Source organism: Phyllostomus discolor, chromosome 6 (assembly GCF_004126475.2).
Source record: "Phyllostomus discolor isolate MPI-MPIP mPhyDis1 chromosome 6, mPhyDis1.pri.v3, whole genome shotgun sequence".
NCBI lineage: Eukaryota > Metazoa > Chordata > Mammalia > Chiroptera > Phyllostomidae > Phyllostomus > Phyllostomus discolor.
The window spans coordinates 146,645,268-146,664,306 of NC_040908.2; the positions used below are offsets into that span (position 1 = coordinate 146,645,268).

General features: G+C 49.3%; 1 protein-coding gene across 2 annotated transcripts; it reads right to left on the reverse strand.

Annotated features, from left to right (window-relative positions):
- Window positions 1-7,086: 7,086 nt before the first annotated feature.
- LMO2 (LIM domain only 2) lies at window positions 7,087-18,588 on the reverse strand. Of its 2 annotated transcripts, none has more exons than XM_036029218.1 (4): window positions 18,404-18,588; window positions 17,397-17,616; window positions 12,820-13,035; window positions 7,087-8,060 (listed from the first exon to the last, which is right to left on the reverse strand). In XM_036029218.1, exons 2-4 carry the CDS (start codon window positions 17,435-17,437, stop codon window positions 7,841-7,843), a joined length of 477 nt encoding a protein of 158 aa, XP_035885111.1. In that variant the 5' UTR covers window positions 17,438-17,616; window positions 18,404-18,588; the 3' UTR covers window positions 7,087-7,840. The 2 variants fall into 2 exon arrangements, with proteins under 2 accessions (XP_035885111.1, XP_028372608.1); XM_028516807.2 differs by lacking the exon at window positions 18,404-18,588 and adding an exon at window positions 17,740-17,922.
- Between the last annotated feature and the right edge of the window lie 451 nt (window positions 18,589-19,039).

Sequence of the window (19,039 nt, forward strand, 5' to 3'; positions counted from 1 at the left end):
ACCCAGGCATATGCCCTGATTAGGAAGCGAACTAGCAACCTTTCTGTTTTCAGGTTGGCACTGAATCCACTGAGTCACACCAGCCAGGGAAAGCTTTTAAAACATGAATCAGATTAGTATGTCACTCTCCTGCTTAAAAGATTCCAAATGCTTTCCATTCCATTCAGAAGAAAGTCCGAGCTCATCTCCAGACCAGCATGGTCCTATGGGATTTGGCCTCAGGTATGACCTCTCTTCTCCAGTTACCTGGGACTTCTTGGTGTTCTGTGCAGTCACCACGCTGGCTCCGGCTTGAGATCGTTACACTTGCCTCCTATTTCTAAATATTTATGTGGATGGATCCTTTCTGTCTTTCTGGACCTTGCTCAAAGCTGCTTGCCCACCAAGGCCTTCCCTGACCGCCCCCCCCCCCACTCCTAACATGAAAACATCACTCTGTATCTCTTTACTTCTTATCATGTTGTCCCATTTCATCTTTTAATTTCATTTATCACTAAAATAAACTTTTTCATGTCTTTGTGTAATTATTTCTGTTTCCTCACACTAGAATGTAAGTGTGTGGTACCAGGGATCACGTCTGTCCTAGTCAGCGCTGTATCGCCATTGCCAAGAGCAGTGCCTGGCACCCACGAGACGCTCGACACATATTTGCTGAAAGAATGCTTGTATTATGAATGCCAGGAACTGATCCTGTCGCTTTACAGACATTACCCATAATTTTTGTAATAATATGTGAATGTAAGTGTCATGACCCCCATTTGACAGATGAGAAGACTGACTAGAACTAACACAAGCCCACTTGTCTCTAAGAACTACTGTTCTCCATTATACCTCTTCTCATTTTATCAGGGAACATTAAGTGCTATGAAAAAATTCCAGGTTAGCAAATGCTTTGGATGCTTTATATTCATCGGTTATATGAAGATTGGAATTCTGCACAAATGAGGAAACTGAGGTCAGCTTGAAGACATCCCTAATGAAGGGGAAAATCAGAGTGTCATTTCCATGTTAGTGTTCTTTCTATCATATCACGTGGCCTCCATATCTGTTTTACCCATTCTACATCCAAGGGGGCACTTGCCTCGAGCTGCTCATTAAGTAATGAGAATGAACGGGGAGGGGGGGGGGAGAAGGGCGGGGACACAGGGAAGCTGCTGCCGTGGGCTGTCTCGGGATCACCACGAAGCCGTCCTCAAGGTGCCCCTCCAATAGGATACTTCAGTGAGCTCAGTTCAAAAGCTTTACAATGTGACAATGGAAATTGACTTGATTTAGCTTCAAAAATTCTATTAACTCAGAGAAATGATGATTTTCCGGGAGAATTCATACGCAGCCACGGGTAGAGAATGGAAATGACTTTAGAGCTTTGAAATAAATGTCTTTTAACTGAACTCTTAGATCTAGGTATAACACATAAAGCATTATAGCGTAGATCCCTGCCCTGTGGTACACACATTTCAGAGCCAGATGATTTCATCTGGATCCTAATTACAAAGGAAATGAAGAATTTGCAGTGAGCTCATTTTGTCAGGTTGAGAAATAACCTGCTTCAGAAATTGGCACTCAACGAATCCTCCTAACCACATTATTCACAAGCGTGCATGTGTATTTGGGGGGAATTACTTGCTTGAGACACATGACCTTCATTTCTAAGGTCAAAGTACATTGACATGATGACAAATGAATAGTAGTATATGAGGTCTGTCTGGAAAAATCCAGCCATTGTTAAGATCATGAAAACATTTGTGTGACATTGATGTAACCTGGCAGCCAAGGAGCATGGACTGGAATGCGCATGCGTGAACAATGACAGCTGCACTGTACTAGTCAGTGGGTGTGGTAGGTGCCATTGAGTGAGCATGTGCACTGTGTGGCTGTTGCATTCAAAGTGACTAAGCAAGTAGAGCAAAGAATCTGCATCCAATTTTGCATTAAGCTTGAACATTCCTCCATGGAAACTATTTAGATGATTCCGAAGGCTTTAGGGGATGATGCAATGAGTGCAGTGCAAATAAAAGTGTGGCACAAACACTTCAAAGATAGTTGAGAAACTGTTGAAAGTGATCCATGTTCTGGGAGGCCCGCAACAAGCAGAACACCTGAGAATGTTGAACACGTATGGGCTGCAACCAACAAAGAAGAAGGTGCGGCACATTTGTGACAAGATCAAGACTGTGTTAACAATGTTTTTTGATTGGGAAGATGTTGTTCATCATGAGTACATCCCTCCAGGCCAAACAATTAATAGGGAGTACTGCCTCAACATTCCTCATTGGTTGAGAGAGACGATACAACAAAACAGCTGTAGCCATGGGCAACCGGTGATGGGCAGCTTCAGCACAACAGTGTGCCTTCTCTGGCATCGTGTCTCATGCAGAGTTCTTTGTGAAACATCAAATCACCAGGTGACTCAGCCCCCCTACAGCCCAGATTTGGTGCCCTGTGACTTCTGGTTTTTCCCAAAACTAAAATCACTTTTGAAAGGGAAGAGATTTTAGACCATTAATGAGATTCAGGAGAATACAACGAGGCAGCTGATGGCAAATCCAACAAAGAATTTTGCAGAGGGTTTTGAGTGGTGGAAGAGATGCTGGGAGAACTGTGAGGTCCCGAGGCACCTACTTTGAATGGGACTGAGGCGTCATTGTCCTGGGCACAATGTTTCTTGTATCTTGTATCTTCTTCAATAAATGTCTCTATTTCTCATATTACATGGCTGGACACTTTCTGGACAGACCTTGTATTATAAACCATATTTTCTCTCTCTTTATCTCTTTGTTCTTTTCCTAACTGAATCAAAAACCCAAAATAAAAAGAAAAGCCCAAATTTCTGAATTTTTTAAAACTTTTTATCTGTAGTTTCAAGCTTAGAGAAAAGCTGAAAGACAAAAAACAGTACACCTGCATGTCCTTCACCCAGGCCCTCCTATTAACATTTCAGCCCCAGCTACTTTGCCATCGGGGGTGTGTCTCGCTACACGAGCACACACATCCCCATGTGAACTTTGTTCTCATTCGTTGGAGAATGTTACATACATCCTGACCTTTTCCCCCTAAATATTTCAGTGTGCATTTCCTAAGAATCAGGATATTGCCTCATGGATCCCTGTCACTGTCTCTCATTTTCAGCGTCACTGGATTTACCATTTGTGTGATACGTGGAACTAATCTCCCCACCCACACTCCGGTTTTATCAATGGACCCAAAGATGTCCTGTATCGCTCTCTTCCCCCTTCAGCACTGGATTCGGCGCAGAGGCAGCTATCAGAGTTAGAGGCCAGGTCTCCTTAGCCTTCTTTAGTCTGGAACATTCCCCCAGCCTGCCTTTATCTTTTACGATGTTGACATGTTTGAAGAAGAGAGCCCACTCCCTGCCTTTTTAAGTACAAAGTTCATCATTTTGAGTGTGTTCATTTGTATCATGCATTCTCAGCCAGAATTCTAAAAAGAGTGACACATGTCCTTTGCAGGCTGTCACATCTGGAGGCACACAGTGTCCACCTGCCCCTCCCTAATCACCTGCACAAGGCATTATCCAGCTCTCCGAGGTGCAGTTACTGCTTCCGTGCCACCCCCCTTGCAACTAATAAGCAACATATGGGAAGGCACTTTAAGAACATCCGAGTGTCTGGCTCTCTCTCTGTTGAAATTTAGTAGCTCTGGCTCATTCTTGCTTGATTTTGTCATCTTACTAGGATAGTTGCAAAGTGATTTTCCAATTCCCTCACTCTCTTCACATGTACCAGTTGGAACTCAAGATTCTGCTGTAGACACGATCCCTTCCTTCTCTCCATTTATTTACTATCAGTATTACCTCACAACGTCTTACTCCCGGCTGTGGTTTCTAACTTGTTATTGTCCTGAATTATTTTGGTAGTCAACTTGTCCCAGATTTGACCACTGAGAGCCCCCTTCAAGCTGGCTTCTTTGTTCCTGTGACATGTGACACACACACACACACACACACACACACACCCTTACTTTCTGGCATAAAAAGATGTTCCAGGCCCATCTTGTACCTCCCTTGCTTCCTTCCCTTGCCCCCCAGAGATTCCTGGCTTTTGATTTAGATTTGTAGAGACCTCATCTCCCCTATTTATTTGCTCATTGGCCCAGTCCCTCTCCAGCCAAAGCTCGCCACCACCAGCACCATCACCATGAAAACCCGTGGCTCACCTGACACCTTGTTCTGAAAGGTCAAGGTCTCTGAGTTTTGGCTCTTGCCAGTGTCACCTTTTTTCTCATCCAGAGTCATTTCAAATGTCATGTTCTCTTTACTCTGGATAGACACCCCTGGGCCAGTTTAATTGTTCCTTTTCTGTGTTTTCATAGCACTTTTTATATATCTTTATTATGATGTTTAAAAGTTTTTTAAATTTATTGATTTGAGACAGAGAAACATTGATTTATTGATCCACTTATGTATGTATTCATTGGTTGATTCTTGTATGTGCCCTGACTGGGGATTGAACCCATACAACCTGGGTGTATTGGGATGATGCTCTAACCAACTGAGCTCTCTGGCCAGGGCCTGCAGTGTTAATATTGTATTATTGTGCTTTGGTTATGTTTCTGATTAGACTAAACTCAGTATTTTCAAATACCCTGGGAGTAAGCATTAATTTTTATTTTTGAGGTGATAAACTTGAGATTCAGGGAGGGGAGCCCCAGAGAGAGGCCGCAGAGCCCAAGGTGAAGGCCGTCAGCTACAGCCTACCCCTGTCATTTACTAGCTGCAGAACCCTAGGCAAGTCACTCAACCTGTTTGTGCTTCAGTTTCCACAACAGTAACATATGGATGGGAATAAATAGAAACTGCCACATGGGGCTGCCATGTGGATTAAAAGAGTTAATATTTGTAAAGCACCTAGAAGTATGCCTGGCGTGGTGTTACATAAATGTTTGTTAAGTAAAATGTCATGTCGTCACAACTCAGTTCCAAGTCTTGAGATGATCAAGTCCCTAGCCACTGCTCTATCTTCACTTCATGGAATTTTAAGATTCCCCGAGAAGCAGTGGTAATATTAGAGACAGCAATAAAAGGAAGCTGGTTCTAGGCATAAGACATTACTGAGGTGAGAGAGAGCAGAATGTGCCAGCACACTGCGAATTAAGGCATGGTTAGTGGGAGGCAGCCGGCACCTGGCTCTCCTGGCTCTGGGTCAAGGGCACGTGGGGCACACACTCAGGCAAGGATCACCCAGGGCGGGCTCTGGGACCTGGTCCCCAAGGAAATCTCTCTGTCTTTTCTTTTTTTTTTTTTTCAGGAAGTCTCTCATATGCCCTTCCTCTCGAGTCAGTTGTGGGTCAGACATTTTGGCCCCTGGGGTGACGAGCCACCAACACTCTGTCAGTGCACTCACAGTTCTGCCAGATAGGGACACTGTTAATTACTGCTCCATTGAGGGTGGCAAAGGTGTTGGCTGAGTTCTCGGATCTTACGTGTGTTGCACGGCCATGGGGAGAAAGAACGAAGTTTACATTTCCAAAGCAAGAATCATTTTTATTTCCACCTAATACTGCTCATAAAATCTACTACCATGGTCATTGTCATGAATGCTGATGTGACTGAAGGAGTGCATTGACCTGTGATTGATCTGGTGGATGACAGCTCTGACCTGAGCGACAGAATTGGGTGAAGATTTTAGGTTTGGGGACCATGGGTGGGCAGCGTTTGCCCACACACGGACATGTGTGTCCGATGTTAACTGTTAACAAGTTCGAGTGCGTGACCTGAATAGAAGGGGAGGTTCGAGAATAGCCATTCTCCAGCTTGAGCATGAGCCACACTCATCTGCAGGACCGATTGTAACTCAGATCGCTGGATCCCATCCCCCCAGTTTCTGATTCACTCTGACTTGGGCGGAGCCCGTAAGTTCTCAAGTGGAGATGGTGAGACTGCCAGTTCAGGGATTGCAATCTGAGAACCACATCTGTTCACTGGCCACACCTTGCTGCCGCCTGAGTTGGAAAGCCATATAATTAGATTTTTTCCTTTTAATTTTTTTAGTTGTCTTTTTTTTTCTTTTAATCCTCACCCTAGGGCATGCTCATTGATTTCAGGAAGAGGGGATGGGAGGGAGAAAGAGGGGGAGAGAAACAGGCATGTGAGAAACACCAATCAGTTGCCTCCTGCACGTGTCGAGACCAGCGACCAAACCAGCAACCCAGGCATGTACCCTGACTGGGAATCGAATCCTTCGGTCCATGGGATGACGCTCTAACCAAATGAGCCACACCAGCCAGGGCTAGTTAGATTTGTTTTAAATAGGCCACCTTAAGCAGCCAGATTTCCCAATCACTTTTAGAGGCTGAGAAGGCAACCACTTACTTATTTCTCCTCTACAAGAATAAAAACACCAACCAAACCATAGCGATGGGAGTTTTAGAGAAATACCTTAGTTAGTTAACTGTAGAAATAGATGCATGTTTCAGATGTCTTAATAATTAAACATCTTAGGACTGCTTGGTGCTTGCCAATTTTTATTAAACAATCCATCTAGGTCTGTCTTTCATTGGGGCAGGCTTGAGAGGTGATGACCAGCAGGTGGCGCTCAAAGTCAATTCATGGCACGGCCTGGATGCGTGGAAAGCAAAAGCACCAAGGAAGGTGCCTGCTTTAAATCCTCCTAGTAAGGTCCTCTTAACCACTTGTCATAAAGTACCTTGAGACACACGTCTTGGAAAATCGAAGTGTCAAGCTCAGCATCTTTGCCACATTTCAAACTAGGTAATTACCTTCTCCCCCAAAGGGAATCTGTTTTATGTGTTTGTGTCCTTTCTAGGTTACAGGTTTCCCAAAGGCAATGATCTCGCCTTCCGCTCCTTCTATACAATGCTGAAGTGAGACGCACGCTTTACAATACCAATTTAATTATTCTGCATCCCTCTGAGCTACATGATGACCTGTTATATAATTGCTAGTAATATAGAAATGTGCCTGCCTTGTACTAACCCTAGCAATAAACCGAAGTTTTTATTTGACCTCAAAGTAAATTGCTTATTTACTTCTCCTTTACAAAATATAAAAAAAGCCATTTTCCTGACATCCCCAATTGTAAGTCATTATCAAATAAACACCACTGCGTTTTAGGCTGTCGTTTTTATTGTCCACAGAGGGTTTCTTTTCTTTTTTTTAACTACACACAACGAATACTTTGATATAATCTAAGGTAATAAAATAGTTGAACGGCCTTTTTTTTTTCTTTCAGATTTACATTTGTATAGAAACAATCTGTGGAGCTCCTCGCCTCAAAACTAAGGTATCTAAGAACCGTGATTCGTCAGTGTCGTTTTAAATAATTGTTTGGTTCGAAGGTTGCTGTTCCCATTCTCAACTGAAATGTGTCTCCAAGCAGGTTCCCTTGGGTCTAAAGCTTAAGGCCTTGGGAAGGTGGCCAGGATAAAAGGATGGTCTCTCTCCTCTCTGTCCTTCCCTTGTGCAGAGGACAGCGACGGGAACAGGGTTGTCACCAGAGCCAGGAAGGAGAGAAAGCAATTGCGCGTCTCTAGGTTTCAAGGGTCAGAGTCATAGCACAGCTTCCCACAGCTCCCTACCTGCAGAGGTGGTGCTCCTTCACGACAGCACGATGCTCGTCTCTCCCCCAAGGCTCCTGTCCTTCGCTACTCATGTCAGTTGTTATGGGTGTGAGTCCTGTTTTGTCCATAAGTCCTCCCTAAAGGCCATTCGGTCCCATTTAGGTACCACTCTTTGCGTCATGTCACTTCGATGCTGTGTCCCCTAAGAAATGCCTCCTCCCACCCTCATATCCCCAAAGTGCCCAAGAGTGAAGACCCCCACGGAGACAGCGATTTCAGCGAACCCTCCCCGCAAAGATGCCTAGAGCATCCCGTTGATCTTAGTCCACTCGTAGATGTCCTGCTCGCACACGATGTCGGAGTTGATGAGGAGGTATCTGTCGCCCACGCAGAAGTGTTTCTGACAGGCGGCACACTTGAAACATTCCAGGTGGTACACTTTGTCCTTCACCCGCATCGTCATCTCATAGGCACGGATCCGCTTGTCACAGGAGGCGCAGAGACCATCTTGGCCAAAGAGCCTGGAGGGGGGGAAAAAAGAAAGAAAAGCTAAGGCGGTCTGGGACAGAGACAGTGGGAGAAAGGGCGTGAGTAGCAGGCTGGATTCCCAAGACGTCAGGGAGCACGAAGGGGCTGGGCGCAGACAGGTGGCCGACTCCGCCAGTCTTCCCTGCAGGGCAGGGGTGCTCTGGGGTGAAACCGTGATCTGCGGCATTTGTGCCTCCTCGAATAACTGCATAACCGGCCCCTTGTCTGAGCTCTCTCCCCACCTGCCTGCCCCAGCCACTCCTCTGTGGGGAAGACTTGGCTGAAGCATCTAAGGGAAGAGGTTAGGCATGGGTCATGTGTCCCCTCCCAGGAGGACTTTCCTTTTAGAAGAGAGGCTGCAGTCAACCCACGGGGACCCTTTAAGAGGGAACTGACCAAGAATGTAATGAAATGGGCATCTTTCAGAGGCTCCCAATTTCTGTCATGTCGACAGCCACTCATTCCACCCGTGGGGAGGGTGGATCTTGAATGCCTCCATAAGGCACCCAGGCCACCCCACTCGACAGTCCACTGGGACCCCAGCTTCTGGGAGACGGAGGGAGCTGGATGGGAAGCACATGGTGCAGCTAATCATGCCTCAGGGATATGGAGGACAAAGAGCGTCTCTCCACATTGAATGGAAGACCTTGATTCAAGGCCCTGGCTGCCCCTGTTGCCGTGAATCTTTGGAGAAACTTCTCTTCTGACATTGAAATCAAGACACTCCTCAGTCTCAGCAGATGAGTCACTAAATATTTCAAGCAATATCCAGTGTCAATACAGGGGACACAACTCAGTGGAGCCTCATGCAGTGGTTCTCCAGCGTGGTCCTGGGAACTTGTTAGCAAAGTACACTCTCAGGTTCCCGTGACCGAGACACTCTTTGGAGGGGGCCCAGCACTCGCTGCGTGCCTGAGCACTTCCAGATGGCTCTGGAAGTTTGAGAAGCAGCATGCAAGAGTGGAATAACACCAGTGTTGGAATCAGCAGAGCCAGCTTCCATCCAGGACTCCCCCCCCCCCCCCCCCCCCCCCCCGAGTACCCAAGTGACTCTGGGGAGTCTCTGATTCCTGCGAGCTTGTGAAACGGCAGTGACCTTGGTATCTCCAGCACTCCGCTGTTGGAAGGATCCACAGGACTATGCCAAGGCACCAACGGTCAAGGGCTAAGCCGACCTGGTTGTGTTTGAACACATCTCAGGTGTTCCCAACTGTGCCAGTCTTGTAACAGGAGGTCATTTTCACACGTGCCTGATAACAGGGCGTATTTGCAGGTCCTTGCCACATAAAACCTTCAGGACAGTTTTAGATAAATGCTTGTTCTTATCGGAAGTTCTTATTCATTGCAGAATAGCACAGAATCAATCGACTGGTGCATTCTGAGAGGTCGTAGCGGGGGATGAGGGCAGTTGACAAGTTTTGAAACATTCGGCAAAATTAACGGGATCAAGAAGACGTGGTCTGTGGGGAGAGAGCTCACGGTCAGAGCCAGGGCCGCCTCATTTCTCTCTGCGTCCCGTTTTCCCCCTGAAGAGCTCTGAGTGGTTTCAAGGCTCCACCTGGGAGCAAACTCATTACTGGGGGAGAACATTTTATCCCCACGCGGCAGATGGCGGAGCGGCAGGGAGCTGCCGTGTCGTGGAGGTCACAGAGTGGGAAGACAGTTCTGGTTTCCTGACTGTTCAGTAAGTCGAGTCTGGGCCTGAACAAGGATCAACAACTCACAAAGCGGTGTGTGGGAAATGGAGCCAACCGCCTGGGGGGTGTGACCCTTAAGGAAGGAGAGCGTTTATTACAGGGACGTCGGGGGTAAATTACAGTACACATCAGGCAGCTAATGAAGAAGGGAAGGATGGAGGAGCAGTATTTGGGAGGTAAGTTCAGGTCTAGTTAGCATCACCTCTAACAAGCCAGGTGCCCAGGAGCGTGTGACTCCTCTCTCGGCTTCTGTGTCTTAAGCAAGGGGACCGGAAGAGCCGGCTCTCTCTGCAGCCCCTCCCAGCTCAGGCGGTCTGAGACTCTCCTCACTGTAGAAACACTCTAGGACAGGGGTGTCACACTCATCTTCCCCGGGGGGCCACATCAGCCTCACGGTTGCCTCCAAAGGGCCGAATGTAATTTCCACTCCTTAACAGTTAAGGAGTAGTTACATTTATACAGTCCTAAAATTATTTTGGCCCTTTGAAGGCAACCGTGAGGCTGATGTGGCCCCCAGTGAACATGGGTTTGACACCCCTGCACTAGGACTTGACATCGACCTTGAACATTCATCTCTAGCACCGAGAACTGGTGCCTTGGGCTGGGAATCCCAGCAGCAGAGCCTGAGATGGGGAGTTACTGAGGATGTTTTCTCGGGAAACCAGTTAGGTGGCCAGGAGCCCCAGAAGAGGACCAGGAAGGCAAGCCAAAGTGCATCTCAGGCAGAGTCCCTGGGGCCGGGGGTTGTTGGGGGTAGGGCATCAGTTAGCCAGACAGCAAGGGGACTCTGCAGCGTAAGTTCTGTCTCCAGGTCACCCAGGCAAGGCTGTGACTTTGGTGCTCCTGCAGCACCGGTCATTGGGGTCATCAGTGAAGGCGCTCTGGGGATCCGGGGAAAGGCATGGGCATGCTTCTGGCTCTACCGGATGCAGGGGCTGGCTGTTGAAGGTGAAACCCCTGGGAGGCGCTGGGTGCTCTGCAGCACACAAAAGTTGGTAAAAAGGGAGCGGAGGGGATCTGGGCCTGCAGTCACGTGAACAGCTACTGTTCGGTCCCCAACAACGCAACGCACACAGCACAACAAGCACAACACAGCAGCGCAGGGTTTAGGCTCTGCCTGGCACCTCATGAGTATTTCAGGTGAAATGTGTGAAGAAGGCTGTCGCTGCCAGTTGGCCGTTGGGGGGCCTCAGGAGAAGCTGGCCCTGCGGGCAGAGCTGGACTGTTACCACAGGGCCCACTGAGTGGCCTCTCCGACGTGCCCTTTCGAGGGCACCACCAGACACTTTACAAAGGCCCGGGAACAAGTCCACAGCCAAAGGGCCATCCCCGAAGAAGAAAGAATTCTTTTTCCTCCTCTGTCAAGAGGTGTCTCATCTTAAACCTTCTCCTGCCCATTTTAATAACAATAATATAAATACGGCATTAAAGGAGGTCTGGAAACGCCCACACTAACAGAGAGTTAATTAACATGTTGCCTAGGAATGTAGCAGGGAGAAGAATTATTTCGTGTCACCAAGACACAAGTTAATTAACATCGGGTTCTCCCAGACTATTTCTTTCTCTCCTTTTTAAAAATGGAAAAGATTAACAAGCCCAGGCAGCACTGGATTTATTCTCGAATGTTATATAAAACCGCAGAGATAGGGAGAAGCCTGGGCTCCTCTGACCTTACTCTATCTGCACTTCACTTAATAAGATTCAAATGATTTGACAGGGATGTGGTGAGGGGCCCAATGGGAATCATTCGCCCGTCTGCTCTCTGCAGCGACTTGGCAAACTGGCGGAGAGCAAAATCAGGTCTCCCTCCATTCATCCCGGTTCTATTTTCTTACAACTTACAAGAAAATGGACCAAAATGGTCATCATCATCATTGAAAACCCTCCTTATTTTCTCTAAACCACCAAATTTGTGAGGACTTTGTCGGGGAATTTGCGGCGGTGGGGGGGAGTTTATTCCATCCGTCTCTCGGTAAACAGATAAGCTTCCTCCACTGTGAAATTGCCTGCATATCTATTTTTTTAATGTAAAATGCTCTGTGGGCAGGTTGGGGAGGAAGAGCTGGCCTGGCAGCCAAGGGCACTGGAGTCTGAACAAGCTTCGCGGGGCTGGGTGGTCCCCATGTATGAGGGCTGCATGCCCCACAGACTCTCTGCCCCAGGAAGACGGCCACAAACTGACAGCTCCACACTCGGGCAGCTCTGACAGTAGAGGGCACAGAGCTACCTCCACAGCAGCTAATGTGAAACTGAAAATGCCAGAACATTCCGGGCAAAGGCTCCCACTGAGCACCAGAAGATTCCCAGGGCCAATAATATGCATGACCCGGAGGCACTAGGGCTGTCCGGGAGCTTGTCTGCCTGTGGTGCCTGTTTGCCCCTCCCTTCTCCCCCTCTTGTTCTTTAGGCAGGAAACGTCTTGATGATAACGTCAGAAGGGCTAGTTATGAGAGCAGCTGACATCTCTTTGGTCCTTGGGCACCACCTTCTCCTTGGGAGCAGGTATTACTATGACCCCATTTTACAGGGAAGGAAACTGAGGCTTAGCACAGTTAAGTAACATGCCCCAGGTCACAGAGCTGGGAAGCACTGGTGCTGGGGCGCAAGCCGACAGCTGACTTCAGGGCCTTCCCGCAGCAGCAGGCAAATTCTGGGAGCGCCGTGGTGGGAACACGCTTTCTATTTTTAAGTTGCTCCTCACATCATATTGGAGTCATACAAAAGAATATTTATAACCCACAGGTACGCTTTGAAGCATTAAATGAGCTCCTAAGAGCCCAACCTCAAATGCACAAAGTGTCCTGGATTTTGCATTTATCATTCTGTGGCCTTCCAACAATTAGTGTTTCCCCCATAGGGATGGATGAAAACATGCTTCTCAAACAGGAAGCGATGCCAACTGCTTCTCCGCATGGGGCAGCGGAGACTCAGCCTCTGCAGCCTGACCTCATTCTGGCAGGTAGCAGGAGCCAGGACGGCGACCCAGACTCAGATGGCGGCCAGCAGCCTGCCCCCCTGCGGACGGCCCCACGCTGGGGGCCAAGAGGATAGATACCTGAGGTAGTCTCTCCGGCAGAGCTTCCGGCCCAGCTTGTAGTACAGGCGCCGCCCCACTTCGCCCAGCCGGCACCCGCAGAGGTCACAGCTGAGGCAGTCCTCGTGCCAGTACTGGTCGATGGCCTTCAGGAAGTAGCGGTCCCCAATGCTCTGCTGGCAGCCTCCGCATGTCAGCAGGGATGGGGGGATCTGCAGCACCTCGTCCACGGGCTCCCTTGAAAGAAGGCCAAGCGTTAGGGACAACCCCCGCACTTGGGTGAGACAAGTGCCCACGGTCAGGAATCACTCTAGGCCAACAAACAGGGAATGTCACTCAAGTGTCTGTCGGGACATAAAGGAAGGATGGGAGAAGGTATATCCGCAGCCTGGACCGCAGAGAGGCCCTGCCTGGCATTAGGACAGGAGAGAGCTAGACCTTATATCCTAGATCTTTTAAGAAGTAAATGCAAGCCCTCGCCAGTTAGGCTCAGTTGGTTGGGCATCATCTTGCAAACTGCAGGGTCGTGGGTTCGATTCCTAGTCAGGGCACATACCTAGGTTGCATGTTCAGTCCAGGTCAGAGTGCATACTGGAAGCAACTAATCCATGTCTTTCTCTCATATTGATGTTTCTCTTCTACAACAATTCAATGTTTCTCCCCTTCTTTCTCCCTCCCTTCCCCCCTCTCTAAAGATCAATAAGCATGTCCTCAGGTGAGGACTAAAAAAGAAAAAGAAGTAAACGCTGGGCCCGGAGACACCCAAGGCGACTGTAGGTGATCCTGGCTCCCCCACCCCCACCACAGCCCAGTACCACCCTCACACCTCTGGTCTCTGTTCTCTTCCCCACTCCCCCCTCCTACTCTCTTTCCCTATCTCTGCATTTCTCTTGTTCCTCCTCCCACCCCCAGGGCCCAAGCACACTGCAGAACCCCAGAAGAGGCACCTGGACCAAAACAGTTGCTTGCTGCCAGGACAGCCATCTATCTGCAGAGCTAAAAACCTGCAAATTCCACGTGGAGTCTACCTGCCATCCTACCTCAGGCCCTTCCCAACTGCACAAAAGTAGAGGTGTGCAAGAAAGAAGAAAGTGAGCAAAAATTATTTTAGGTTGCTCCTTCTTTCCAAGATAAAAATTCCAGCAGGATATAATAGAAAGTCTTTTTATTTACTTTACTTTACTTTACTTTACTTTTTGTACAGAACTTTCTTATCCCATCCTTCTTACCTAACGAATCCCTGGAGAAAAATCCCAGGTGTTAGAGCCATTGTTAAACTTACAAAGGACATCAAATTGACCTTCCTACACGTGAAATTTTTTACAACAGCTAAGCTGATGTGGACGAGGTTGACCTAGGCAAGAAAATGGGGCGAAGGCAACGGTTATTTCCAAGGGCGGGAAAGACGACTGGACCCTGACATGTGCGTCCAGGCTGCTGTTAGCAGTGAGCCCGCGACGTGTGTTCTTCCAGTTAAAGAGACATACAGCTTCCGACTTCGAGTCACTTGAACCTGAATATTTTTGCTTTTACATGTTATAAAATACATACCTTTATTTGCCAAGAGAAAATAAACAGAAGAAATGTTTCTAGCACCAAATGGGACATAGGAAAACCCTAATACCTGTTGATTTTTAACAATTAACAAGGGCTCTTTGAACCTTATTCAAGCACAAATCTATTTTTAAAATATCTATGGTGTTTTTAAAAAATGGACCTGATTCCAACTGTGAAATTTCCAAAAAGGAATCATCTCCCCCTGGGCACCTTGAGGGTATGACTCTGTGTCCTATTTCCAGGTTGCACTCACTGACCAGGGCCTGTGCCCAGAGGGCTCAGCACCCATGACACTTCGGGATGGTGGGGCTCAGGTAACCAGTGTTGGCGACACTCTCGGCAGCTTCAGGTGACTCTGCCTGCGAAGCACACCCTGCCCTGTGAGTAGGTAGGAGTACTAAAACCAAGCCCACACTTTGCAGATTGAGTACAAGGATCCTCCATGAGCTTATCTCCTTTTTGAACAAGGAAATGCGAAACCCAAGCCAGTCTTCTTTTAAACACTCAAGACTTCAGTTTTAAGAGTTCACTGAAGCCTGACTTGCCTTTCTGTGTGTCCACAGGTTAGACATAAGGACTTTCAATTCTCCCTTCTGAAAAAACAATGTCCCCAGCATTTTCCTGTGCATCAACTCAGAATTGCATCTCTTCTCTTTCCACAGCCCCTGGTCTTACTTGGGGCTTTTAAAAACACTGAGGAAACCTCAACCCCGCTGGATGCCCTGATGTTGATGCCACCAACCAACTGTGAAAAGGGAGGATTTGCACTTAGCTGGTGCAAAACCACCTGGAATTAAAATGAACTGCTCTTGTTACTCACGGGGAGGTGCTGGGGCCACTGATTGCATGGTAGAGAAAACCTCTATGTTTATCAATTCTGGCTGTCTTTCTGCCTAAATGTTTCATTTGCATATGTCTGGGCAAATTTGTATCTGTAATTGAGAGATGCTGATCATACTGACCCAACTTGGTTTTGAATAAGTACACAATGAAGCATCTGGCAGAATAGTGGTCCCGAGGTAGATGCAGTGAGTAAAACGCTATTGGGATGGCCTAAGATGGGAAAGGACAGGAGAAAATATTGGCTCTATCTATCTTTCTATAATTAATGACAACATCACACTATTTTTTTGGTGGCTGTTCCAAGCCAATCGCTGAGTGGGATTCACCTTCAAATTAATATTTTATATTGCCCTAGAGCCTAACAGAACATTATATCTGAATACAGTTCACGCTGGGATTTCTGGGATAATTTCTTGAAAATTTCTGAGAGAGGGGGGCAGAAGTGTGCTGCCGTGACTCCTCAACCAGCTGGCCCATCTGCCATTACAGCCCGTCCTCCCTGGGCAGAGAGTGGAGCACAGGGTGGGGCAGGGAGCCTCCTTCAGCAGGTGCCTGCTGTGTTGGAAGGTTAAGGTGTTTCAATTTTCTAACCTCAGTGAGGGAGCACAAACTTTGAAAAGAGCAAACTTCCTTCAGGGAACTGAAACCTCCAGATTTATTTTCTAATAAAAGGATTAGAGGCTAAGTTCTGCTGATCGAAAGGGCATTAGGCACCAATTCATCCAATTCACTCTTACAGTATTACTCCCGTCTTTGCCCAGGCTCGGCACCCTCAGAGCGAAGTTGTAATTCTGGGTTTGTTAAAAAAGAAAAAAAAAAGTGAGCAAACCACCAAAACACCCTTTAAACCTCATGTGGGTGCGCGTTCTTTTTCTCCTGAGAGCGTAAGGAAGCCGTTTTTTTGTTAGAACAAACCTAGCTGCTTATAGAACTGGTGCCTGAACCTTCCAGATTGAATGGTGATTGTTTATATTCTCATTGGATCCTGGCACTTCCTGTGTTTTATGAGAACATGCTGAGCTTTTATGCTGGTAACGGAGGGTAAAACCCAGGTACATAAACACCACAGAAGGCTGAAAGGGGGGGGGGGGGAAGGGGAGACTTCAATCAGGAAAGCACAATTCTTTTTAAAACAGGAAAGGGAAAGAAAACAAAACAAAACAAATGCCTCTTAAAAGCACAAATGGACAAGTCATTAACCAGCTCCTTTGGTCTGTGTAACAAATCCCTTCAAAGGATTAGATGGGGGACTTCAAAGGAATAAAAATTCTCAAAACCAGACAGCTAATGAATCTTAAGGGCATGTGCGCTGACAGGAAAATCGTATTTTAAACAACCCTTTCTCCCCAGGTTAACACTAAGGAATGGGCTGGAGGTATCCAGGCCGGGGACAGGGAAACACTTCCAACCAGTAAGAGGCTCGAAAAACAAATGCGGCAAACACTCGTTAGAGCTCTGGTGCTCTGACCCCAAACCCCTTTGAGGCTGTAATAACAGCAATGAGACTGCGATGCCCCCCAAAATTCAACTATACACAAAATGTATACTAACTTTCGAGGTTCACAGACCCCCCCCCCCCCCACCGAAGGACCCTGAAGGGCGGGGCGTGGTACAGGTACCCAGATAAACTCCGGATTTAGGTGCTTCCAAGTCTCTGGAGGCCAGAGCGAGCCCCGAGGTGGGCTCGCACACCCCCACCCTCCGGTCCCTGGCTGCGGCTCCACCTGCGAACCCGGAAGGGGGCCGTCGGGGGCCCGGGAGGCCTCCACTGGAATGTTCCCCTTTCCAGGACCAAATGGACAAAGAGAACGGGGACCAAGAAGGAGCGAGAGGGGAGAAGGGAACAGAATCAAGCCCTGAACGCTCTCGGGGTTGCACCTGCGCGCCTCCAAGCTCCCCCTGTGCCTGCTCCGGTGTAAACTTTCTGGCCCGAGGTGGCTTTGGGAAGCGTCCCGGGTAGCCGCGAGGGGCCCGCAGAGGCGCCTGGCTGACCCCCTCTCCCTACCGCCCGCCGCCCAGGCCCTTTCCCGGTGCTCTCGGAGTCACGGCGGGCAAGGGGGAGCACCGCTCAAGGCAGAAAGAGCCAAGGGCAAGCTACGGGCGCGCACCTGGAGCCGTTTTGCTGGCCACAGGCTCCATCCCACTGCCCCGGGGCACGAGGCCGTGGACACCGTGGGTGGCAGGGGCGCTACACTTACTCAGATGGGTCCAGGCTCTTCCTCTCGATGGCCGAGGACATTGGGGAGGGAGGTGGCGTGCCAGGCGGCGGGGGCGCTCCTTTTGTGGCTCGGAGCTGGCCGGCTGCTGGGGCTCGGACCCCCTCCGGTGCTCGGGCGCCGCCGCTCCTGCGCCTCTTCTTGCTCTGGCGCGCTGGCGGTGAGCTCGCCCCTCCGCGCTCAAGGACAGTCACCGCGCTCCCTTCAAACGCCAAAGAGAGAGAGCGAATCACCAGGCTGCCAGCGCGCTGCGGCCGAGGCGGGGACCCGAGCGCGCAGCCTGGCCCCGGGCGGCTGCAGCAGCAGCTGCTGCTCAGGACTTAACCTTCCATCCCGGTCCCGCCGCCGCCGCCCGGTCCGGCTCAGCTCGCGCGCGTCGCCCGCTCCGCGCCGCCCGCGGAGATGGTGCGCGTGCCCCCGGCCGCCCGGAGCCCCTGCACCTTCCGCCAGGGTCGCTGCGCGCAGCTCGCCGCTGAGGGCAAGGGTGGGGGGCGGCGGCCTGGGGGCGGGGAGGGGACCCTGCCTCTCTCCCCCGGCTCCCTCCTCTCTCGGGAAGGTCTATTTTCGCTCAGCTTCCCTCTGTCTCTGGTTTCATTTCCTTTTCCTGATCACGATTCAAATACAATAGAAGGAAATCACATTTAAAGAGACAGCTGCCCGGTACCCCCCCACCCCCGCTATTTTTTTTCTTCCTTTTTTTTTTTTTTTTTTTTTTTTTTAAGTGGGGCTCCTGGGGATTTGCAATACAAACAGCGGCAGCGGCAACAGCGGCGGCAGCAGGACAGACTTGGCTTCTTAAAGGGGCCAGCGACGGGGACAGGAAGAGTCGCTCAGTGAACACGTCTCCTTGGAGAGGCGGCTGGGTTGCCCCTAATCATTCTCAGGGCTTCCCCTCTTCGGCGTTTCCCTTTTGGTTAACTGTGGCTGAAAGTAGCCAGCGGGACGCTCAAGGAAGAAGGAAAAGACAAGAACGTGAAATAAGCACCTACAGAAATGCAAGCGTGCCGAGTGGCTTTCGCGCGCGTCCGGGATCCGCGGTCCGAGGTCGCAGGTCCGCGAATGCTGTGCTCGGTGCTGCCCCGCACAGCGCGGCTCCGCTGGTTGCGGGCTTGTGACTGCGTCGGCGCTCCAGGCCGGAGGCTGGAGCTGTGTGAGCAGGACCGCACGGCCGTACGCCTGAGCAGTGCTAGGGCAGCTAATCCCAGAGGGAGGGTGGCTGGGAGGGACCACGCTGGTCTAGTCTCCTCTCTGCTGCAGGCCGAATTCCCTCCCTCAGCATCTTTTCAAAAGTCGGACTCCTGCGGTTACACTGGCCCCTGTAAAGTGCCAGGAATACTCTGCACAGAGAAAGTGCCTTTCCAGTGATCAAGCGCCATGATCAAGAAACGATTTTGCCCTGGGTCAGAGAAAGGGAAGAAAGCCAGGCTTGACTTTGGAGTTCAGGTTTCCCCCTCCAACCTCAAGGGAAAATTCTAGGAGGAGGGAGGAAATACAGAGGGGAGAAGAGGAGGCTAACGGTCTGCCCTTCTGTATAAACAAAACTTTGGGTCCCTTGGTCCTCATCAGAGTTCCTTAAACATGATCGCGTTCAGAAATAATTATTAAGGGCCTACTTGTGCATGACG